This window comes from Phaeodactylum tricornutum, chromosome 18, assembly GCF_000150955.2.
Source record: "Phaeodactylum tricornutum CCAP 1055/1 chromosome 18, whole genome shotgun sequence".
Taxonomy (NCBI): domain Eukaryota; phylum Bacillariophyta; class Bacillariophyceae; order Surirellales; family Neidiaceae; genus Phaeodactylum; species Phaeodactylum tricornutum.
The window spans coordinates 6,795-30,456 of NC_011686.1; the positions used below are offsets into that span (position 1 = coordinate 6,795).

General features: G+C 45.7%; 5 protein-coding genes across 5 annotated transcripts; 3 read left to right on the plus strand and 2 right to left on the minus strand.

The window, feature by feature from the left end:
- Positions 1-1,527: 1,527 nt before the first annotated feature.
- Positions 1,528-3,326, minus strand: PHATRDRAFT_48498 (predicted protein; the record flags this gene model as incomplete). Its single annotated transcript, XM_002183108.1, has 2 exons — positions 1,528-1,833; positions 1,899-3,326. The coding sequence occupies 2 exons, from the start codon at positions 3,324-3,326 to the stop codon at positions 1,747-1,749; spliced, it is 1,515 nt and encodes a 504-aa protein (XP_002183144.1). The 3' UTR covers positions 1,528-1,746.
- Positions 3,327-8,616: 5,290 nt separating this feature from the next.
- Positions 8,617-9,632, plus strand: PHATRDRAFT_38977 (predicted protein; the record flags this gene model as incomplete). The annotated part of the gene is made up of 3 exons (XM_002182977.1): positions 8,617-8,728; positions 8,753-9,231; positions 9,276-9,632. The coding sequence occupies 3 exons, from the start codon at positions 8,617-8,619 to the stop codon at positions 9,630-9,632; spliced, it is 948 nt and encodes a 315-aa protein (XP_002183013.1).
- A 2,072-nt stretch (positions 9,633-11,704) lies between these two features.
- On the minus strand, positions 11,705-12,508 carry PHATRDRAFT_38978 (predicted protein; the record flags this gene model as incomplete). The annotated part of the gene is made up of 1 exon (XM_002183109.1): positions 11,705-12,508. One exon carries the CDS (start codon positions 12,506-12,508, stop codon positions 11,705-11,707), a length of 804 nt encoding a protein of 267 aa, XP_002183145.1.
- A 2,141-nt stretch (positions 12,509-14,649) lies between these two features.
- PHATRDRAFT_38979 (predicted protein) lies at positions 14,650-18,255 on the plus strand (the record flags this gene model as incomplete). Its single annotated transcript, XM_002182978.1, has 3 exons — positions 14,650-15,948; positions 15,987-18,074; positions 18,145-18,255. The coding sequence occupies 3 exons, from the start codon at positions 14,650-14,652 to the stop codon at positions 18,253-18,255; spliced, it is 3,498 nt and encodes a 1,165-aa protein (XP_002183014.1).
- A 1,766-nt stretch (positions 18,256-20,021) lies between these two features.
- PHATRDRAFT_38980 (predicted protein) lies at positions 20,022-20,327 on the plus strand (the record flags this gene model as incomplete). The annotated part of the gene is made up of 1 exon (XM_002182979.1): positions 20,022-20,327. One exon carries the CDS (start codon positions 20,022-20,024, stop codon positions 20,325-20,327), a length of 306 nt encoding a protein of 101 aa, XP_002183015.1.
- Positions 20,328-23,662: the final 3,335 nt, after the last annotated feature.

Consider the following 23,662-nt stretch of genomic DNA (forward strand, 5'->3'; position numbering starts at 1 on the left):
CGGGCTAGAATCGTCTAAGGAACCGAAAGGATCCCGCATACTTTCGTAGACAATCAAAGGCGTAAAAACATAAGATCATAGACTTGTCAGATAGACTTAGGGATCTGAACCCTCATGTACCGCTTGACGTAGGGGTTTTCTACTAATTCACCGCAAAGAAGCTCTTTCCGGTTGCTTGCGGGAAAACCGAATTAAAGGCAGCCTGAATATTGCTGAAGCGGGGAGACAGAAACGGGAGGCTCAGACAAACTGATAAGAGTTCATCGGGTACCGAGTTCTATTGGAACATACAATCGAATAAGGTTGCGAAGCGAAGACAGATCCCAGAGTAATTACTATGAGGTCCGGAACTGATCCCTGAGTAATTACTTAGAAGCAAGGACAGATCCCAGAGTAATTACTTATGGGTAGTTTTTGGATAAATTATAAACAGCATTGAAGGTTTATACTACTCTGGGATCTCCCTCCCCTTAGGTGTACATTGGTGTATATCATAACACACCTATCACTATCTTATCTACCATTCTAATTCTAGGCTCAATCAATACACCTTGTTCCATCATGTATGACCTATTTACCAGTATGGGATGGGGTTTCTCTCTCACCCACTTGATTGCTATCCACTCCATCTCTTCTTACATTATTGTTATGATAGTATCATTATTGGGATCAGTGGTCTTCTTTGCTCCTACAACTGTTGGGTCAGTTACTATTCCATACTGCATCCCTCGCGTGTATGACAAGGTGACCCCGTCAATTGATACCTGTTCTACGGTCTTTTTTTCAGCAACCGCAACCGGACTGAGGTTTGGGTTACTACCATCGGCACACCTCACTCCAGGTACTGGCACACCAGACAGTAACATGTTGAACTGGAGATTTGTCAACGGCCCGGCTGATCTCCCGTGGTAGCTCTGTACCGCCCGGTTCCGTTCCCTAACCATGACCATAGCCACAGCTATCTGAAAAGTGCCCACAAAGAGCACAATCACGAGTGCCATGGCCACCGCATACCTAACAGGAGGCGTGCTCCCTTTCAATACTGACAATACGGTTGTCGTTAGTACTACCGTCAAGCCGTTCATCTTTCCTGACATTTTTGTCCTGCCAACATCATGGCAACAAGCCATCCTTACAATGTCTCGCAGCGGGACAAACTCGCCTGACCCTCCGACAGCAACTGCAAGTGCTATTAGGGATAAAAGAGACCTTTCATTGCTTGTTGACCACCCGATAACTCCTACTAATGCAGACGCCGCTATTAGTAGTACATCCTCTTTCCTAAACTCGGTCAGCGCCACCAACGCTTCGTAGGGATGGGGCGGTGCGGTGGCTATGTTGACGAGGCCCCCGTCACGCAAGATCACCGCGGGGCCTGGGAGCATATTCAAGTCCAGTGATGCTTCACGCCACATCTTAACAATGTTGCCAGCCTTCCCCTCTCTCCACTCTTCGACTATCAGTGGTAGGTGGGCACACGCATCGTTATGCCCTGCTAAAGATCTGACAACTTCCTTGAACAGTGACATTTCAGCTGAAGAATCGGGAACATACACATTTCCTTCTGCCAATCCCCCTCCCACCACTGATGCAAGCCAATCTTTCGTTCCGTAGACGACCGCACGTTTCGCATTCAGTATGGCGACTGCATGCAGCACTGAATTTTTCCAGTCCAAATTCGACAAGACGGCGGGCATTTTTGCCCTTCCTCCGTAGAATCTCACTGTTATAGAGTGCAGTAGGGAGTTAACCCCCGACACCGTGGGTCTGCAGAGAGGCGTAGCGAAGCCGTAATTTACGCATTCCTCCAACTCCGCATACCTCAATTCGGCTCTGTGACTGGTGTCAGAAGACCTTCCCAACGAGGATGTCAGCAAGTCGGCAATAGATGTCCTTACCGAGGGATGGAATCCTGGTGCTATTGCCAAGGAAGGGGTGTGTGCACCGTACAATTTGTACCACCGCAATTTCTCTGGTATCTTAGCCACACGTTCTGAGAATAATGGGACGAGCCACGACGTTTCTTCTGTGATTACTAATGTGAATGGCGCTTGTGTTATGTCCGCCACCCACACGTTGCGTGCCGTGAGCAGCGAGGCTCCTTCCGCATAATTTGCTTTCAGCACCCTACGACAAGCCCTCTGGGCGTTCCTAGGTTTCGTCGTATCGCCCACTCTGACATATTCGTCAAAAAACCTCGTCTGCTGCAAGTCGGCAGCCAGCCAGTGGTTCCACTTGTAAAAACATTGTTCCGGAAGCTTCATTTCGGCAATTTCTATTGCCCTCGTAACTATCGCGTATTTCACTAAGGTCCTTTCCCCAACGTTCCCGGCTAGCACTTCCAACATTGCGATTTCGACTGTCGCAATCAATATATTACCGACCCTTCCCACCGTAAGCCATCCCCGTTCTATGGCCGGCAAAAACCACTCTGAATGGGTTGACCCGTCCTCTTCTGCTATCATTCCTGGGATACGTGCCGCCCTCATGACGACCATCAGGACTGCGGCTCTGCGGATGAAGTTTGCCGTTGCGCACAGTTGCCCGTTGGTGTTGGTACTCTCCCATGCGGTTTTCAGTGGCTGGAATGTCGAAAGGCATGAGCCAGGAGGACACCCTAACGCGTGCATCCACTCCACCTCCGAAACCAAATCTGCGACTGCTAACGAGTCCCCCTCTGAAAGATATATGTTTACCATTACCAGAGGGCCCACGATTTCACGGAATGTTGACACCTCCACTGCTCGAACAATGCCGTAAAAATCCCTCGCGGTAACACCCTCGGAAGGGTCTTCCGCGAGTGTTGATGCTGCTGAGTGTCCCAGTTCACGCTGGATTCTTAGCATCTCATTCATGACTCTCAATGCCACTCCGACCGGATGCCATCCCGTATGGAACGTATTTTCCATCAATTTAAGGGATATGAATTCTGACAACGAAAGCTCGCGGACTCTCTGGTGTTCTATTTCAACTGTTATCTCCATCGGTAGGGTACGTAGTAACTTTGGAAATGCACTCTCCAACAGCCACGGTATTACGGCCTTTATTTCTGGGAAGCCTATTATGTCACTTTTCTCCATATTGAACCTCGTTATAACCGGGGGGAAAGCCTCCCAGTTTGACACCTCCACTGCCCCTTTCCCCGTAAAAGTCGCTACTCTGGTTCGACTTCCCCTCCCTTGTTTCTTTCCAGTCTCGGCTAAAAATAGTCCTATAGCTGTTATCACGCACGGATCATGTTTGCGCGGACGGGCCCCTATCTCGGTTTGCGTCGTTTTTGTGGGTACGACGCGGCCCCTTTCGATATCGGGTGACTTCATCTTCATATTTTATGTGTTTTGCTTCTCGGTTGAACCCTCGGCCTAGCGATGCCGGCCCGCAGTGACTGCGGGGTATTGTGACACGGGATGTTGCGGCGTCGAATTTTACTCCCGGCCGTGCCGAAACTTCGGTGCGCCACCCAGCTAAGTAACTTGGATTCGTAGTCTAATGTAGACCGTATCGAACCTTTTCTGAAGAACCGGGGGGTGCAACAAAAAGTGAATTGTGTTTGCGTCCTGTAGTCTTTACAAAGCGATTGAAGGAATACTTCCAAAGACGAGATCGGAGAAAAATTGTTCTGTGCAAAGTGACGCACTCACTATCGCATAAGTAGTCTTGGAGATCCAGGTGCTCTGCAAAGTGATGATCTCACTATTGCATAAGTAATCTTGGAGATCCAGGTCCCAGTGAGCAATCCCGCATCATCAAATCATATGTAGCATTGAGCGATCCCGCATCATCAAATATGCTTTCCAATGAGCATAAATGTAGAAAACTGCAACGATAACGGGCTAGAATCGTCTAAGGAACCGAAAGGATCCCGCATACTTTCGTAGACGACCAAAGGCGTAAAAACACAAGATTATAGACTTATCTGATAGACTTAGGGATATGAACCCCTCATGTACCGCTTGACGTAGGGGTTTTCTAGTCCCCACACATCGAAACCATAAACATTGACATGCACATGGAGAGATGTGTCCCCTCAAAACCACTATGGGAAAAAATAGGGATCCACAACTTGTAAAATAAAACTTCGACACTGCATGCAATGACATGTAGTACTGCAAATGCAATTTGTTCCGATACTGGCTTCATCGAAACGGGAAAGTTGGCAAACCCTTCTTCACTTGAGTTAATATAAAATTTGACGCATAAGATTCTGTCGTACTGGGGCTGACTGAACCTTTGTTAGCGCATCGGCTAAGTTTGTCTCCGATGGCTCATAAGCAATCTTGATACCTCCCATTGCGACATTCTCTTGTACAAAGTGATATGCAATAGCATTACTCTTCTTCTTCAACATTGATTCCGGCGCTGTAGTATTGTGTACCACCGACATATTGTCGCACAAAACTCTAGCCGGACCATCAATCGGAATTCCCATCATCCGTAATTTATACCTTAAACCCTGAATCATCTCCGTAGCAATCTTTAATGCAACAAACTCACTTCCAAACGAAGACGTTTCGACTGAATTCTGACGCTTCGAAAACCACATACTCGGAGCACAATTAAGATAGATCAAAACACCTGTTCGTGAACGACGAGTGACTTTGTCTCCAGCATGGTCAGCGTCAACAAAAGCAGTAATCTCCACAGCCCTACCACGTGGCTTCGGAGCATTCGACGGAATAGGTTCCTTCACATTACCATAAAAATCCGTCCAATCTGCACCATCTATAAAATGGTTCTCAATATCAGCATACAAATCATCAAACACGAGTCGAGACCTGTTGTGAGATTTCAAATAAGCAAAAATATGAAGAACAGCACTCAAGTGTCCTTCTCGTGGCATCGCGAGAAATGATGAAAGCATAGATACTTCACACATAATATTGATACGACCAATTTCAACTGCCCATCTCAAAACACCAATCTGAGAATGAAAATAGTTAGCACACTCTGCATTCAACACAGGAGAAACATCAAGTTCTGGTCGATATTTTGTTGACATTGGCAATGACACTTTGTTAGGCAAATCTCTTTTGATTTCGCTCAAATCCTTCTCAACATTCGCGACAGCTTGTTTCACGTAATTTGTCGAACTCATAGACCATCGCGGTTTGTCTGGCTTATCAGGAAGTGAAAAGTGTCCAAGATTCGCTCCCAAATATGTCTCCGGTGTCTTAATCAATTCCGGTTTAAGCTTGAAATGTTTTCCGATAGTATCCAAGATACTCTTCAGATCATGACTGATACATAGGAAATCATCCGTGTAAATAAGCACATACTCATAAAATTTGAGACCACCTTCATTCTGAAATGGTCTTAACCAAACATCTGGATCTACAAAACAAGAGGTAAACATTAATTCTTCCATTGTTGCAGCTAAGTGAGCACGCCATGCAGCTCCACTTGACTTCAAACCATACAACGCTCAAACAATAATTGCATAACGATCTTCCGTCGAATTCCCAAATTCTGGACCACATGTTGTATATACCTTTTCTCGAACTGGGGCATTCAAATATGCATTTTGTGCATCAGCACCAAGTATTTGCATCAAATTCAACTCTGCAATAAGTAATGCAATTCGAACACTGTCCCTGGAAACAACACTAGCATAAGTAATCGAACTCGGCAGATCTGTAATGTTTCCCCCGGCGACGAATCTGGCTTTGCAAGTGAAGTCCATTTTGATATCAAAAATCATGTGACAAGGTATCCAAGTGTAACCAACTGGTTTCGACGCATTGGGTTCAAGAACTTTGAATGCTGGCATAACATTTTTCATCTCTTTTCTGATTGCATCCAACCATGTAGAAGTGTTAGTATAACAATCAATCTCTAGAGCTTCCTTTACTGATTTCGGCATACAAATACCGAATTTGTGAGTCCGTTTCAGGTATCTGGCCTTTACCGCTGAAATAATTCTCTCTCATTTCCGTAATACGTCTGGTACCCACCAGGCAAAAGCTGGTTCATGGACTAACTTGTTCGCAACAACATATTCGGCGACGTCAACAGGATTCGATTCTTTCAGGTCTTTCAAGGGAATCCATGTATTTGATCCGTCTTTCCATTGAAGTAAAAGTTGCCAACCTTTCGTTGTTTGACGCATTTGTTTTACACCACGTTTGTCTGTATAATACAGATTGTCAGCAGCAACCGCCAATCCGTCCTTTTGGTGATCAACAATTTCCTCCATTAAAAGATAACAACAACCCTTGTCATTAACCTTTGAATAAAGATGCTCAGCAATAACATTAGCTCCGTATTCCTGTACATTACCGTCTGGAAACTGAACTTCTAAGATACAAGTGTCCAAAACTGGATCAGGATTCAACCTCCCAATTGGATTACTATCTCAATCTTTCTTTTGTCCAATTATTCAACCAGCACCAACATGATCATGTTTTGGTATTACAACTTCCGCATTGATATACTTGTCAAATGCTTTGTGATCATACTTGTCTGCTTGTGGCATCGTTTCCTGGTCCCCTGTAAAATGGTCCGAATACATCTCAAACTCACTGGGTTCCACCTCGAAAACATAAGTATTCTAAAACACAATCATCTTTGTTCATAACAAAACAAATGTTCTTCTCAAAACTCTCTTGAAGTAACTTCACCTGTTGAGAATTAAGATCACTTGTAGAAAGTGGGGAGTAAGTAGTTCGCGAAATAATTTGCGAATTTCTGCCAAGTATACAAGCACACAAGGCATCACCTATATCGTGAGCAGGTCCGAGCCAGTGACCAAGTTTCCGCTTATCCTCCGGAAAGTCAACTGGATCCAAATACCATACCCAATCATACCATGCAAACTCGCATAAGTGACTAATAGCCGTGGTATCTCCCGATACTGCCGTATTTGGGACATCATTGTTCAACGCGGAAATATTATGCGCAATTGACAATCAAATCAAACATTGCAACTCCAAGCAAATATCCCACAATTGTACAGATGCTTGTGATTTCAACATAGCTGTATTTGTCATATGCTTCAATGCTTTGATTGCGGTTTCCGCTTGTTTCAACCACGGTGAATATGGCTCAATCTCTTTAGCATGAGCTCCTGCAGCACGAACCTTTCGTCTGAACTCTCCTTGAACTAATTCTTTGGCACCATCTGAAATAATTTCAGCTGGAACTCCCTCACAATGAAATAACAAATCCAATGTACTGTGAGCCTGATCTTTCGACTTCATTGGGTAAGCTTAAGTCCAGTCAACATTGTTCACATAAATTTGAGCACAAGAATTTCCTCGAGATGAGACGACATTCGAAAACATCGTATCCATATACAAACTCGTGCCCAAGTGACGATATCTCAACTGTGCAGTGACTGGTTTCACTCTCTTTGCTAACAATTGACTAGCAATATCTTTGACCCCTCTCTGAGTTGTTGCCAGTAATGTTTGCTTCGCTGTCAATAGACCAATGTTCCATCGTTTCGCCAACTCTTCTGGCGTTACCTTATACCTGTAATTTGACAACTGTGCAACACTAACAATACAAGTCTTTTCAAGTTCATTGATCAAATGTTTGTCCTCCAACAACATTGAAACAGATGATAAAACCAGTGATACTGTACTGTCTCTCGTTGTAACCATTTGAATGTTCGCATGTGCAGAATTTCTCGTTACCAACGCACCCTTACTATTGGTAAACTTCTCCTCCTGACGAGAAAAATCTGTCAAATACGGATCCCAAATCGGACTTTCATAAGTAAGGTTCAACTTGTGAAAATTTCGAAACTCCGCCGCACACGGCTTGCGGACTGGTAAGTAAGAAATGACTCCATCTAATGACAATGGTAACCTCACATCGTCTTTCGGGAAATAAATTGAATGCAATAACTCCGTAAGCTTTTCCGACAAAAATCGGGGACAATCATTGACCTTGACATCATTTAATCGAAGTTGATTTGGATTTAACAAAGCATGTTCCATTGTAGGAAAATGTAAGGCCTGATGAATAACTAAAATAAATGTCTCATATGTGTAAGGAAGATCAAAAGCAAGTGCAGCAGAGACAATTGGTACAGACCGGGCTTGACCAAATGTAGATAAAAATGCAGAAACATCAACTGTTCGAGAGGTTTCTTGAAATATATTAGCGTGTTGACCAACACAACATGTATCCGCGTGAGAATCTAACTCCGCATGTGATATAATCGCACTCTCAAGTGACTGTATAGAAATAGAACGTGTAGACAAAACCGACACCTTTGGTAATTGTCAAGAATTTCTCTGTGACATGCTTCGACCTGCCAATGACTTCGATGTAAGAGAATTTGTATCATGGATCGAAGTCAAGTGGTAATACAATAAAGTGTTTGTGAAGCTGGGAACAACCATTCAACAAGAATTTTTTTGTAAAGGTATTGAAAAGAACTTTGTAAAGGCCGAGGACCTTTGGAAGTAAGAGGAGGATCATGTGCAGATTAAAGAGGCCATGGAAAAGAAAGATTGGAAAGGCAGTGCCAATGCATAGCATTGCCTGTGTCAATACCGGAACCGCGCCGGTTTGCCCGTATTGGAGCATCCGTTTACCAAACACAATCTGGAGAGACTAACCCATGGCAATCCGTGTATCACTCCTGTATCAGGAAGCGTCAAGGCACCCATGTTGGACAATGATGTGGTACAGCTGAAAAGGTCCAAAAATGGGGCCATTCAGCGTGTACGGGTAGAAAAGGAATCCAATGTGATCCAATTGGCTGCACAGTTGGGGGCTTGTTTAATTTGACGGAAGCCTACAGTGTACCAGCAGGCTTGGCGCAAACCATGGACATGGCCACCCAAGTCGCGGTTGCTGTCGGCATGGAAGCCCTCAAAAAATGCGGGACTTGTCTCGGGCAAATGCAATGATCCGAAAGACTGGATGTTACCGGAAAAGTATTGTGATACCACGGGAGTCGTCTATGCCAGCAGCTTTTCTGCCATGGACGCGGCCGTTGGTGAGGTAATGCGGTTTTTGCAATCCAAAACGGTCGGCGCGGCGGATTCCACCGGACTGGTAACGGCCTTGCGGAACCGATTGGTGCGGGCATTGCCGAGTCGCAAACTTCCCAACAACAACAACAACAACAACAAAGCTGCCTTTGCGCGACTGGTTGCTTGCGCACGCAAAACAGAATTGGAAGAAACAAAAAACAAACCCTACAAGATTGATCGTAAATTCTTGTTCTGCGTGCTTGTTGTCGGCAACGCCGAGCTTGCTCCGTTGGCCATTGCCAAGGTCCCAACACGCAAACCAATGCCGCCTGTGCCAGTACAACTCAGGCAATTGCCATGGCACAAGACATGCTAGCTTCAAGACGTGCTCAACAAGTAGTGGTTGTGGCCGGGGACAATATTTCGGGAGAAACGCTGTTGCCTTGGTTAGGATGCGGTTTCCGTGCTTTGGGTGCCACCACGACGGCTGCTACTGTGGAAGACGCCGCTTTGCCGTTCAATAGGCGTCGATTGGGCATGTTGCTGGGTGCTGGCGGTATTGGAATGGTCCTCAAAACAGAGCTGAGTATGGTCAAATGTCAAAGACTATTGCCGTATCCATTTTGGGTCAAGGCCCGTTTGTTGGCAGTGCAGTACGGCATGGAGCGGCATTGGACAGCAAACACATTGGTTCCGAACTCATAAAATTTTTGGACAATAATGAAATGGTGCATGGAATCCATGCATGGTGTATACTTTCCTTACAAAACGTGCACACATGCTACCAATGCCATTTTGTGTTCCAACAAGGTGGTTGCCTTGTTACCAGTCTTTGTAGAAATGGAGAAGGGCTGCTGCAATAAAAAAAAATAAGCTGGGCCAATTCTGTAATCTACCATACCTGACCCTTCTGAAACATTCTGAAGCAATTCCAAAGTTTCCTGCATTCCTTTTGTTATTATGTCAGCAGCTTTTGAATATTTGGCAAGCTTTGAGATTTCCTTTTAGAAATGAAGATTGTTTGTGTATGGACGTTTACCCAATTTTGAGGTATTCAAATCCATTTCTTCAACATCCACCAGCAGATGCATGGCAGTTGCATCTCCAACATCCATTTTACTATCCAATTGGGTTTCAAAAGCATACCCCAGGGAAAGGCTTGTCAACTCTTGCACCATACCGCTTGCTGCAGGAACTCTTTCCAGTTCAGTGCTTTTATGCACGTAATATCTAGCTTGTGGCAAAAATAGAATCAGCCCATCTGCTGTTGTTCTGGATAATGGTGGGCTTGCTTGGAAGTGATCTTTTAGAATAGTTGTACTCTCTCTCATGCTTTCCAACTTTCTGCTGATTAGTGTTTTCGAAATGTGGCCCTGGCCGCCTCTAACTGGTCCAACAGATCATGATATCCAGGTTGATGCAGGTAAACATCCCAAATCTCACAGAAATGTCAGCTTTCTATGCACTTCAGGACCACATCAAATTGAATTTTGGCTTTTCTTCCACAGTTTCCAGTCTGTTCTTTCATTAGACTGCCTTGATGGAGTAGATGCTAATGGCATAGTTTGTGCTGACACAAGCTATATCAAGTAGGTATTTCATCTAAAAAAGTGCCATATTCTTGTGGGGCTCTATCAGCACCTGCAACGCAATTTTTCATTCAACTGTGGTGACCTATTTCATTGTCAACATTCCGTTTGTGGGCTTTGCCGGCTTGGCATTGCTTGATTGAATCCCAATAAGCCTCAAGCAATGGCCTCAAGCAAACTTTCTCTATAGAGTCGTGGATGTGGGTTTTGTTCACGAAAAGGGGTGTGCTATAGCCGTCCTCATTGCAATGGGCAGAAGATTTATATGCAAGGTTACCATGTGCCAAAAAAGAACACGCATTTGCTATCCTCCATCTGAGATATTTGTGATGCAGTGAATAAAAGCCTATTTAAGGCCCCCTTTTTACCCAAAATTTCACCGGGTCTGTGTAACATCTCAATTTGACAACAGCAAACACCTCCGGAACGGCTCAACACTACTGCAGAAGCATTCAACTGCGTCGGACAGCTCAGATCAATGGTTGAACTAATACCTCTTCTGAAGTTTGAACAGCTGGTGGGCATGCCTAAACGGGAATGGTATAACCCAACAACAAAAATTCTCTTTATCTACAGTTACAGGTCAAAAATCTCAGATATTCTATGCACGTTCGACTTTCTGATTGGTTGAGAGATTGACATTCTCTGTCAAGAGAATGACACTCTTCTTCCATAACTAAAATCATTTCCATTAGTCATTAGCAGGCAGGCTGCCTTAAATTCGGTTTTCCCGCAAATAGGTACTCTTGGGACTTTTATTTGCGGTCATTTGCGGTATTTCTAACCCTATAGGGATATACTTTACAGCCCTTTGTTGAAAACTCCGGTTCTTCTGATCTTTTGACTGTCTGAGTGACTAGTCGACAACAGAGACGTAATAAATAGATTCTCTCTTATTTCTCCTTTACGTTTGATCTACTCTTTCACACTGCTCTAGTGCTTGTTGTTGTGATCTTTATTTTACTTTTCACTAGTTCTGTTTCCTCTCAAACCTCGCTGTTTGATCGCTAATCCTTCGCTATTTCATTGCTTACTCCGATGGTTACATCCAACTCTTCTCTGTGTCTTACTTTCAATCCGTTGGCTTGTTTCATAGGATGATCATATCCCAAAATCCATCGAACATATAATTTAGCTCGAGATGAGAGCTTGCTCTTTTTCAAATCTCTTTGTGTGACATGTCGCATTCTACCGGACATGTCCCACTTGACTGCCAAACTTGACATCCTCCCTGTTCGATGATTTCATTTTCCACTTTACTGTGTCCAGAAACGTGGAGAGTTCGCGGAGTGCAGTCATGCAGTCCGTGATCCATTTGCTTACCAAAAATACAATTTTTCCAATAAGTAAACTGTACTGTTTCTTCGATACTGATTGTCCTTCATTTCCCTTGTGAAATTCTTCATGGTATCCAGGAATGCTAAAAATCTTGGCTTCCTCCCAGATCTCTAGTTCGTGGTCCCGGATGGATTCTTCCTCATACTCTGTTGTTTTGACTCCAATGTATTGCCCAATCTCGTTGTTTACAGTCAAACAGTGTCCTCCAAGTAACTTTCTGAATTTGTCTAAATCCTTCATTGCATGCCAATAGATAAAGCCCAAAGCAATTCCCAGGTTTACCATGATGTCAAAAATTGCCTGCTTCCATTTGAAACTCTTGCGGTTACCGACTCTGGTGGGTACGCTGTTCCTTTTGATAAGCCCTCCTAAACCCTTTCGGTCCTGGATACTCGGCTTTTCCATCGCGTTCCATCCGTTTCTGTTTTTGCGGATGAGCACATCGTGATATTTCTGCAGAACATCTTCTCGCGGGTCCGGATTTCCTGTCATTTCGTTAAATCCCTTGTCTTTGTGCGACTCCGGCTCCATAGACATTTTGGCTTCTTCTTCTTCGGTATTATACTTGTCCTGCATCAAGCGTTCTTCCTCGGCAAACTTCCACTGACTGCTTGTTTCCGTCGGGCTTAACACATCTTGTTTCGTAGTTCTCATAGCCTTGAGGGGTTTTGCTGTATTCGTGATCCTCCCCGCTTTAGGCAGGGCAATAGTATGTCCATAGGGTTTGTTTGCTTCTTCCACTGCGTATACATGCCATTTCTGTTCGGTACTGGAAAATACCTCCTCAGTCGATTCCTTTTTCGGTCCGCTCAACACCGTGCAGGTGAAGTAGTACAACTTGCTGCTTGATGTCCGATCTGCCGTGATACTCCTCTTCTTGTCTGCAGAGACGATAACAACTTTTGTCGCGGTCATTTCCGTGACACAACAGCCCTTGTCGAATAGGCATCCAACGCTCAAGATTCGTTTCTCGAAATCTGGCGAATACTTAACCTTTAGTAGCTTTATCTTTGCTCCGTCTTTTGTTTCCAAGTATACTGTACCCTGCATTGTCACATTCACAAAACTACCGCTCTTTCCGACTTGGACCTGTTCTGAGATCTTCTCTTGGTCCTGAAGTTTGTTAGCACAATTCCATACATGACAGCTGGCTCCGGAGTCAGCTAGCACTTGTTCCCAGCTTGAACCGGCGTTCAAATTCTGCTCTTGCTCAACATGGGCCCCAACAAACATTCCTTCATTGGTTGGGCTTGGTCCGCCTTCTCCGTCTTTCTTCTCACTTCGACATTCATTCTTGTAATGTCCTTTCTTTCCACAATTAAAACACTCAATGTCCTTCTTGTTCTTTCCGCCCTGCTTTCCGTTGGGGCGCAAGTGCTCATTTTCTGGTTTGCTCCAGCACTTGTCTTGTGTATGCCCTGCTTTCCCGCAGTGACCACACTTTTCTTTCACTTCAGAATGAGACATCACTTTGTTATTGTCACTCTTACTTTGCCTCTTCCAGAAGTCTAAAATGATCCTCTTAAATGTCTCCATTGGGGTGGTCGTGTATGCTCCACTCAACTTGACTTTCACTGCCTCATAGGCCTCGGGGAGTTGGTCAATTATATGTGCCTTCATCTGAAGGTCATCGCGCATGTAGGACTGCTTGATCTTACCCATACGGGTATTCCAGTACTCCAGCTCCAGAAACCACTCTTCCACATTTTCATTTATACTGCCAATAGTACAGTCCTTAAATGAATGTTCAATACTTGTGTAGTCCGATTCGATTTCTTTCGGTTCGTACCTTTCACACAGTTTCTTCCACGCTTCGTAGGCATCTCCCATCGGCGCTCGTTCTGTCACCGCATTTTCGACGTACGAATATGCGGTCTTTTCGCAGCACAGTGCCAAATGAGCGTACGCCTGTACGTTTCTCAAGAATGCTTTCCGCGCCAACTTGCTTGCAGTCCCTGCATTGACCTCTTCCATGGTTGCAAGGCTTTCCTGCATGAATAACGCTTGGTAGAAGCGATGTTGCATTGCCGTCGCAATCGTCTTCCCTTTCCAGGTATGTCAACTGGAATGACAGTTTTGAGTACCGGTTCGCGCGATGGCGCGCACTACTTGGGTTGTGGCACCCAAGGCAAGCCTGTCAAAACTAATCTTGTGTGTTTGGCCACAAATCCCGACACGGATGGTTTTGGACAGGCGCAATCCCAGTTGAGTATTCAGAAACATGATGTGACTGTTTCGGGACTCGATCATTGCCATGCTAAGGAGCATGGTAACTATGATGAATGTGCCCATGATGCCGTGTATAACACCGTGGAGAATAGTGAAATGGACCACGATGGCGCTTGGCAGATTGTGGGGCTGAATGGAAAGTGAACAGATTAGCTCTTTAGTTTAGAGTTTATAAATCTTAACAACAATTGTGTGAAAACCATATTCGTTAGTTCGTATCTCTTTGTTAGAAGCCAGACGAGTCTTGATCACCTCGTGCTGTCTTCAGAAGCCAGGAGATACTTGACGTTGACAGATTAACAGTCTTGGATTGCTAATCACTTTGCTCCCGTTTGTTTGGGGATTGTCTGGTTCTGTGATAGAACGGCAATAAAACAATCCGTTGGGTAAGACCAGTGGCATTGTTGTTGTTTTCGATCTGCTGACGAGTCGATCGAATTAATCGTTATCTCGCTTGTCCTTGGTGCACGAGATATTGTGTTCGTCTCGTTTGTCCTTGGTGCACGAGATTCTGTTGTGTGTGAATGGCCCGACAGTTGCGTTCGAGAATCATCCCTGCTTTGACCATGGACCCTCTTGAACATGTTCTTGTGAACCTTTTGGGAGCGACGACACCGGATTCGTCGTACCGTCGGTTCTTTGAAGAGTACGGTATTACTCAGGCCAGCGAGTTGGCCTCAATCACCGAGAATCGTCTTGCAACGGTGTCATATGGTGTTTTGACCCCTTCTGTGGGAGATACCCCTGCCACCATTGTTCGTATGTTTCTTCCGCCTGCCCAGCAGGATCGGATCTTGAAGATTGTCAAATGGTTCCTCTCGAAAGGTACCGACGTGACAAACGAAACCTGGTTTGAACTTACCCCTGAAGTCCTTGAGTATTGGCAACCAGCCTCTGCTATTGTTGCCCCTGCTACCCCTGTTGGATCGGATGCTCGGAGTTCCTTTGTCGAAAGTGCTGCCGCAAAGTTTCGGAAGACAATCAAGAATCACTCCGTTCCGTACCCAAAGTTCAGTGAAGACCGTTTTTGGGTCACTTGGAATACGAATATTCGTATCAAGCTCCGTATCCATGGCGTCCAGTTGGTTCTTGACCCGGATTATTTGCCTGAGACCGTCGACGAGACGGATACATTTGTCGAAATGCAGAACTTTGTCTTTGGCGTGTTCAACGATATATTGTTGACCCCTCGTGCGCGTGGAATCCTCCACAAGCATGTGGATGAATTGGATGCTCAGGCTGTTTACCGCGACCTTGTTGCCTCGTACGGTAAAGGTATCAATGCGCAGATCACTGCCACATCCATTGAAACAAAGCTCACTTTGTACTCATTTGCGACTTCAAAGAGCAAGACCTGTGTTGCTTTTTTGACGACTTGGCGCAATTTTATTTACGATCTTGAACGGATCAACGAGTTCCCCTTGCCGGATCACCAGAAGAGCGTACGACTCAAGTCAGCTGTCCGTTCCCATCCGCAATTGAAACTTTTCCTCGGAAATGTTCAGCTTTACTCTCGGACCCATGTGGGTAAGAGTGCCGACGATTCCGATTTTGAGTATGTTTATGATTTGATGCTCAAACATGCGACTGATATTGATCAGACCGATTTGGAAGACCGCGGTAACAACCGCGGTGGCCGCTCAGCAAACAACGCGAAGTCTCAGTCTTCTTCCAAGTCTTCTTCCAAGAAGAAAACTAACAAACTGATTGGTAAGAAGCACAAGAATTATGTGCCTCCTGAAAAGTGGAATGCTCTCTCTCCCGAAGAGAAGCGGACCATTATGGACCAACGAGGACCTCGCCCTGCTCCAGCTCCTGCCCCTGCCTTATCGGTGAACGCCGCTGCCACTCAGCCTCCTCCTACGGTGTATGTCAGCGACTCGACGGTTGTTGACAACCAAAGCTCGCTTCGACTCACGTCCCGCCTGCTGCCGGACCTGGTCAACTGCTTCGTTCGCTCATTTCGAATTCAGCTGCCCGCCAGCACCCTGCTCCATCGAATGGAGCCACGTCTGACTCTTTTTCGGTCAATGGGACCACCTATCGCCGCGAAGTGAACCGTGCTTCTGTGCAGTACCGCCTTTCCACTCACGATGTTTCGTTGAACAAGGACTCTTTGATCGATGGTGGTGCCAACGGTGGCCTTAGCGGCTCCGACGTAACCGTTATTTCGCAATCCCTGTTGGAGGCCACAGTCTCTGGAATTGGAAATTCGGAATTGACCAACCTCCGTTTGTCAATGGTGGCCGGACTCATTCACACGACGGATGGTCCCATTATTGGTGTGTTTCACCAGTATGCTCACCTTGGTACTGGCAATACCATTCATTCGTGCAACCAAATGCGCTCCTGGGGAGTCACGGTTGACGACGTCCCTCGTACTTTTGGTGGCAAACAGCGTATTGTCACGTCCGATGGTCGTTTTGTCATCTCGCTTTCGGTTTCTGGCGGACTCACTTACTTGTCTATGCAGGCTCCTACCGAGGAGGACCTGGACACTTTCGAATGGGTGCCTTTTACCGCTGACAACGAGTGGGACCCAAATGGGGTCTCTTCTCCTGCCGCTGCCGACGATGACCTCAGTTTGCAGCTTCCTGCCGGCCATGTCCCGTTCCGTGATGAACGCATCAATAACTTTGGTCTCCTTGCACATTCCGCGGCTGTTAGTCGATCCCCTTTGAATGCCGATGCTTTGCAACCCAATTTTGGATGGGTTCCCAGTGCTTGTATCTCTCGCACGTTTGAGAATACCACTCAATTCGCTCGTGCCGATGCCCGTTTGCCCCTGCGCAAACACTTCAAGTCGCGTTTCCCTGCTGCCAATGTTTCTCGTTTGAACGAAATTGTGGCAACCGATACCTTTTTCTCGGATACCCCTGCGGCCGATGACGGCATTTTTAACCATGGTGGGGCTACGATGGCCCAACTTTTCGTTGGCAAAAGTTCGCAAATCACATCTGTCTTCCCGATGAAGCGTGAATCCCAATTTGCCCATACTTTCGAGGACTTTATTTGTACCCATGGCGCTCCCGATGCCCTCCTCAGCGACAACGCTCGTGCTCAGATCGGTCAGCAAGCACTTGAGATTTTGCGTATGTATGCAATCGACGATATGCAGTGCGAGCCGCATCATCAACACCAAAATTACGCGGAACGCCGCATTCAAGAGGTGAAAAAGATGGTGAACACGATCATGGATTGTACAAACACTCCTCCGGAATATTGGTTGCTCTGCTTATTTTATGTGACCTATTTGCTCAATCGCCTTGCTGTTGAAAGCTTGAATTGGCGTACCCCGCTTCAGGTTGCCCATGGACAGCGTCCTGATATTTCTGCTTTGCTCCTTTTCCGTTGGTTTGAAACCGTTTATTATTACAATCCTGACCATGCGTCTTTCCCATCGGCTTCTCGCGAGAAAACTGGTCGTTGGATTGGTGTTGCTGAACACAAAGGTGATGCGCTGACTTATTGGATTTTAACCGACAATACTCACCAAGCCATTGCTGGTTCTGTTGTTCGTTCAGCCAATGTCGATAATGGTTTGAAAAACCATCGTGCTGCGAATTCCTCTCCCGATGGTGGGGAGCCTTCGAATCCTAAGCCCATTGTCTTGGCTACGAGTGACCTACGCCATGATGCTACGGTCGATCCATCTTTTGAGAAATCCCCTGCATTCTCTCCTGACGAATTGATCGGCAGGTATTTGATCCGTGAAGCCCCTGACGGCCAGAGCCATCGAGCCCTTGTTGCTCGTAAAATTATTGATGCCGACTCCGATAACCATCAGACGATTTGCTTCTTGTTGCAAATTGATGAAAAGGATGCTGACGAGATCATTTCGTACAATGAACTTTCCGATTTGATGGAAGCCCAACAATCAGAGCCCGCTACGAACGGAAATATCGAAGATCATTTCAAGTTTACTAGTATTATTGGACACCAAGGCCCTTTGCAACCGACCGATGCTGGTTACAAGGGATCCTCTTGGAATGTTTTGGTTCAATGGGAAGATGGTTCCCAGTCGTACGAACCTCTAATTGAAATGGCTAAGGACGATCCAGTCACACTCGCGATGTACGCGTCTGACAACGATCTCCTTAACGTGCCCGGGTGGCGCCGCTTCAATCGTTTGCTTCGCAACCGTGATGACTTCAATCGATCTGTTTCGTTAGGGAAACAACGCAAGGGAGACCCCATTTTCAAGTTTGGCGTCCTTGTCCCTCGCAATTCTCGTGAAGCCCTGAAATTTGACGCGAACGCCGGCAATACTCGTTGGGCCGATGCCATGGAGCTCGAATTGGCCCAGCACCGTGAGTATAAAACCTACAAGGACCTCGGTAAGGGTGCAGCCAAACCTGGCTCTGGATACCAGCGGATCAATGTTCATTTCGTGTTTGACGTGAAGCAGTCACTCAAATACAAGGCCCGGCTCGTCGCCGGTGGACACATGACGGCGCCTCCGAAGGACAGTGTTTATTCCGGTGTTGTCTCACTTCGATCCATTCGTCTCGCTCTTCTTGCTGGTGAGGTAAATGGACTGGAAACGTGGGTTGGTGACATTGCAGTCGCCTATTTAGAGGCGTACACGAAGGAACAGGTGTATTTTGTTGCTGGTCCCGAGTTTGGGGAGCTTTCTGGACATACCCTGCTCATCGACAAGGCTTTGTATGGCCTACGTACTAGTGGAGCCCGTTTCCATGAGCGTCTCTCGGATTCCCTTCGTGCAATGAATTTTATTCCTTGCAAAGCGGACCCCGATCTCTGGATGCGTGACTGCGATGACCATTGGGAGTATGTGTGTGTATACGTCGACGATATTGCGTGCGTCTCACGAAACCCCAAGGCCTTCTTTGATTCCCTTGTTTCAGACCATCATTACACTCTGAAGAGTGTTGGTCCCCCGACTTACTTTCTTGGTGGTGATTTTACTCGCGACAGTAAGGACAATACTCTCGCGGTTGGCGCGAAAACGTACGTGAAACGTATTATTTCGAACTACAAGACCTCCTTCGGTACGGAGCCCAAGCTGTACTCGTCTCCTCTCGAGAACGGTGATCACCCAGAAGTCGACGCTTCGCAACTCCTTGATTTCGGTTCGATTAAGTTGTACCAGTCCCTCATCGGTGCCCTCCAATGGGCCATCACTCTCGGGCGATTTGACATACAGTGTGCCGTCATGACGATGGGACGCTTTCGTGCTGCCCCTCGGGAAGGACATTTGAATCGTCTTCGTCGTATCATCGGATACCTTCGTCGTTACCCTGATGCTGCTATTCGTTTTCGTACTGGAATTCCCAACCATGAGGCTCGGGGAGACGTCCCTCAACACGACTGGATGTACTCTGTATACGGTAAATCGACTGACGAGGACTCTCCGACAGACATGCCGCCTGCTCGTGGTAAGCCTATGCGCATTACTACCTTTGTTGATGCTAACTTGTACCATGATTTGACTACAGGCCGTTCTACAACTGGTGTCTTACATTTGGTCAATCAGACTCCTGTGTCTTGGTTTTCTAAACGACAGTCTACGGTTGAAACGGCTACGTACGGTTCAGAGTTTGTTGCTGCTCGTTTGGCTACGGAGCAAATTATTGACATGCGTCTTACACTACGTATGATGGGTATTCCTTTGGACGGTCCCGCTTGGCTCCTTGGCGACAATCAGAGCATTGTTACCAGCTCGACTTTGCCTCATTCCGTTCTTTCTAAGCGACACAATGCCCTTGCGTACCATCGCGTCCGTGAGGCAATTGCTTTTGGAATCATGCATTTTTTATGGATTGAGGGTAAGGACAACGCTAGCGATGTGTTGACCAAACCTCTCGGCCATGCAGTTGCTTGGCCTTTGATTCAGCCTTTGTTGTTTTGGAAAGGTGAGACGAAATCTCCCGTTCGTTCTGTTTCGAGTACCTCACAGTGGGGAGTGTCAACTGGAATGACAGTTTTGAGTACCGGTTCGCGCGATGGCGCGCACTACTTGGGTCGTGGCACCCAAGGCGAGCCTGTCGAAACTAATCTTGTGTGTTTGGCCACAAATCCCAACACGGATGGTTTTGGACAGGCGCAATCCCAGTTGAGTATTCAGAAACATGATGTGACTGTTTCGGGACTCGATCGTTGCCATGCTAAGGAGCATGGTAACTATGATGAATGTGCCCACGATGCCGTGTATAACACCGTGGAGAATACTGAAACGGACCACAATGGCGCTTGGCAGATTGTGGGGCCGAATGGAAAGTGAACAGATTAGCTCTTTAGTTTAGAGTTTATAAATCTTAACAACGATTGTGTGAAAACCATATTCGTTAGTTCGTATCTCTTCGTTAGAAGCCAGACGAGTCTTGATCACCTCGTGCTGTCTTCAGAAGCCAGGAGATACTTGACGTTGACAAGGTACGCCATTCATCCTCATTTCCTTTGAACTTGATGGTCCGACTGTTACTCACATACTCCGTGTCCTTCTGGTCATCGGATGCCGTATCGCTAATGTCGTCCATTGCGAGTTCTTCTTCTTCAGATTCTGCTTTCCGCTTCTGCTTCTGCTTCTGGTTTTACTTCTTCTTTTCCGATGCGGTCTTCACCTTCCACGCGTTCTCGCTCGGAGTCTTACCGTGAGTCCTCAAGTTTCTTCGCTTGCAAGCGTGTTGAAAACTCCGGTTCTTCTGATCTTTTGACTGTCTGAGTGACTAGTCGACAACAGAGACGTAATAAATAGATTCTCTCTTATTTCTCCTTTATGTTTGATCTACTCTTTCACACTGCTCTAGTGCTTGTTGTTGTGATCTTTATTTTACTTTTCACTAGTTCTGTTTCCTCTCAAACCTCGCTGTTTGATCGCTAATCCTTCGCTATTTCATTGCTTACTCCGATGGTTACATCCAACTCTTCTCTGTGTCTTACTTTCAATCCGTTGGCTTGTTTCATAGGATGATCATATCCCAAAATCCATCGAACATATAATTTAGCTCGAGATGAGAGCTCGCTCTTTTTCAAATCTCTTTGTGTGACATGTCGCATTCTACCGGACATGTCCCACTTGACTGCCAAACTTGACAGCCCTTGTCACAGTATTATTTGAGTGGGACTATATATTTGAGCACATGTTGTCACATTTATTTCTTAGTTTTTTGTCAGATGGTTTACTATTAGTTTACTCCAAAATGAGAGTTGAAAGGGGGTTGATACTGTTTGCAATGCATGATGCCTTCAAGCAAGAAATCTGTGAGGTCTTGTTGGTGATCATCCATTTCCCAGTTGATGACTGAGAAATCCAATTCAACTGATACTGTGTTGGGGAAGGCAGAAGCCAAGCCTCCACAGAACTGTTGAACAAGGGGAAATTGTTTGTTTATTACCACCCAGCTCTCTGAGAAGCCCTTACACTCATTCTGTGTGCGCAGTATTGCTTGTTGGAGTAATGGCTCTTCCCAATATGCCCGGAGAAATGCGCAAAACTGTTGACTGAGTAGATCTAATTCCTTGTCTGAGAGCTTTTGTTGCAGTCTTGTTTGTTTGTTTTAATGCTCTTAACAATCCCATGCATGTCAATCTTGGCAAGCGCATACAGGAGTGCAGGCGGGAGCTCCGCATCATTTCCCGTCTGTATTGTAAAAAGGTGCACCAGGCCCTCCCCCCCACGCTAGCATGCTCATCTGCATCCTCCTGCTCCAATTCTTCAAGGGTCTCAATTACCCACCTGCCAGATCCATCAAGGAATGTTTGGATTTTTCGGTGCATATTATGAAGCGCCCAAGGGACTCTGCTGGTTCAGTTGCCAGGATGGCATTGATCTGTTCCCTATCTAGAGGCCCTACCATTCCTGACATCCGGCAGTAGGTATCTAGCAAACCAGAAAGCATCTTCTGCTGCTGCGAAAGCAATGTTATCAAACCCCAAAGTGAATCAAATACAGTTTTAGCTTCTGTTGCAAAGGTACTAACAGCATGTAAGAAAATCCACCACATCATTGTGGGATTACAGTTTGGCTGCCTCTCTGCCAAGTGCTGCAAAATGCAATGTCCCCTGGTACAAAGCCATGTAGTTGAGGATGACATGGAAAGCCAGCAAGTATCTGCAACCTTGGGGCATGTTGAGTGCAATTCTGTAATCAAATTCTGTTGACGGCAGAGGTGATCAATCAAGGCAGTCAAAGTATTGTAGAATGCATTTTCTAAGCTTGGCTTGTAGACACATTGCAAAAGGAGGTTCAATTGGTGCAATCCACACCAAATTCAAATGATCTCTGAGGTGCACACCTGTTCTATGCGGGTGACCAAACCATGTTCTCTTCCCATCATGTTTTGTGCCCCAACAGAAGACACACAAATACAAGCATGCTTCCAATCCTCAGACAGTATGGCATTTAGAAATTTTTGTAACACTCAAAATTGGTTTTTGCCAGTATGCCAATCAAACACTGGGATTGCCATTAATGAAAATTGTAAAGCTTTTCGAACAAAACAAAGCCTACACAAACATCAAGATATGACATACCAATATGGGCTGATCCATCAAGGCCAAGGGAGAAGGCCCAAAGTTGAGAAAGTACATCTGACAGGATTTGCAAAGAAACAGCACAGACAATACAAGTGTAGCTGAATGCCAAGACATCAGTGCAGCCACCATACGCAGACATACCAGACTCATCCCGGGTGCAAGCAATGAGATGAAATGCCATTTGGAAACTTGCACCAAAAGCAACAAACTTTACAAGGAGCTGGAACCGCTTCCTTGTCTTCACAACCACTTTTTACAGATTAAGGCCAGCAGTTACCCCACTTTATGGGTGTACCTCCTCAAGCTTCTTGAAAAGTTGCATGGCTCTTTCCATGCATTTCACCTGCAACATCATCCGGGTGGAACAAAAAATCTCCAATTACAATCTCAACAATTGCAGCATTAAATTGAAATCAAAGTGGCTGTTCCACTCCCATGTGGCCATCCAATGTGTTGACAAATGGAACTTGATTTTTTGCAAAGAACTCTTCTTTCTCCTTGACATCTTTTATAGCCTGGTATTCCATCCAGGCTTCTGCATGCTGAGATTGTAGGTGGTGCCTAAAACTATAAGGACAAAAGTTGGAAAAGTACTTGACATTTGTGGTTCAAGATCTTTTGCTTGCCACCACTTCTTCTCATCCAAAGAAAATACAAAATCTGCAAGCTACACTTGTGACACAAGAGCTGACAGGGTCATGTGCAGTAACCTACAATCCATATTGAACATTGTGACCCTGCAGGAAACTCATCTTGCCATAGGGAGATGTCTTGCAGTTGGGAGACGGGTTGTCAGGTTGACTGGAAGAGAAGAAGAGCCCCACATGGTTGAAACAAGCTATGGTGGAGCGAGATTGTGCAGATTTTGTCCTGTCTTTACAAGAATTGCACTAATGTTAGTTCTGGGAAAATCAGTCTTGTCTGCTGTGTTTCAGTCTTATTTGCGGTTTTTTCTAAAATCATATTTGCGGTTGTTTGCGGGATTTAGGCCTAGAAAACTGCAACAATAACCAACTAGAATTGCACTAGAATAGCACAAGATCACTAGTGTAGTTACAAAACAGAGCAAAACACAAATTA